Consider the following 1,116-nt stretch of genomic DNA (forward strand, 5'->3'; position numbering starts at 1 on the left):
ACACTGGCCATCGTCGCCTCGTTTCCATCTTCAACTCTGCCGCCGCCGCTTTTCTGATTGAAATTTTCCTCGCTGCAATTTCTAAAAGCAGCAGCAGCATGTGACACATGCAGCTGAAAGTGGCAATTTGTCTTGGCGACGCAATATATCATTGCCACTAAGTGACCGCTGCCACTTTGCTAGGCACTGAGCTGAGCTGAGTTGGCAGGAAGGCACTGAGCAAGCAAAAGACTGGAGAAGAGAGGGAAAGGGAAAGAGCGGGAGGGGAAAAGCTCATTCAAAACGAATATAACTTCTCGACTGCGACGAGGTCTGACTCGGCATAACTGACTGGCTGGCTGGGTGGGCTGAATTAGCAGCAAAACTTACCAGAACGGCGCCAAAGACGGTGGCGGAGAAGCCCTCAATAACGTATTGGCCTTTCTCATTCGGCTTGGCGATGGAGGGCGAGGAGAAGAACATCCGATAGAGCATGGTGTCCTTCTTCGAGGCGAAGATCTCCGGATTGACCACAAAGTTGGCATTGTCCACCAGCAACTGGATGGTATCGCCGCTGTGATGACCACCACCACCACCGACACCACTGTGGTGGTGTTGCTGGTGAGGGTGATGGTGGTGGAAGCCGCTACCATGCGACGACGACATGGCCACAGAAGAGGACGCCGAAGAGGACGTCGATGCGCTCGATGACGAAGATGAATGGGACTTGCCGATCTTAGGTGTCAAGCTCATTTTCAGTGGTAGTTGTAGTGGAGAAGGAGAAGAAGGAGAAGGAGGAGGAAGCAAAGTAAGTGCTACTATCGTCGGATTAGCGTCGGCAGTGTCGATCAGAGCACAACTGCTACCGCAACTGCCACCGAGCTGTGCCGAAAGAAAGTCGAGAGTGTCTCCGCTGGGGCCTGAAGAACACGATGATTGAATGTCAGTGCAAAGTTTGTAGTGGCTTGCAGTGGTGCCGGCAGCAGCAACAGTANGAAGGAGAAGAAGGAGAAGGAGGAGGAAGCAAAGTAAGTGCTACTATCGTCGGATTAGCGTCGGCAGTGTCGATCAGAGCACAACTGCTACCGCAACTGCCACCGAGCTGTGCCGAAAGAAAGTCGAGAGTGTCTCCGCTGG

General features: G+C 53.1%; 1 protein-coding gene across 1 annotated transcript; it reads right to left on the bottom strand.

Moving 5' to 3' along the window:
- Window positions 1–369: 369 nt before the first annotated feature.
- LOC108357566 (BTB/POZ domain-containing protein KCTD20-like) lies at window positions 370–732 on the bottom strand (the record flags this gene model as incomplete). The annotated part of the gene is made up of 1 exon (XM_017608641.1): window positions 370–732. A coding segment is annotated over exon 1 (363 nt), but the record flags the coding sequence as incomplete, so codon positions are not given.
- Between the last annotated feature and the right edge of the window lie 384 nt (window positions 733–1,116).

This window comes from Rhagoletis zephyria, unplaced genomic scaffold, assembly GCF_001687245.7.
Source record: "Rhagoletis zephyria isolate East Lansing unplaced genomic scaffold, Rhagoletis_zephyria_1.1 Rzeph_scaffold_80037, whole genome shotgun sequence".
Lineage (NCBI taxonomy): Eukaryota > Metazoa > Arthropoda > Insecta > Diptera > Tephritidae > Rhagoletis > Rhagoletis zephyria.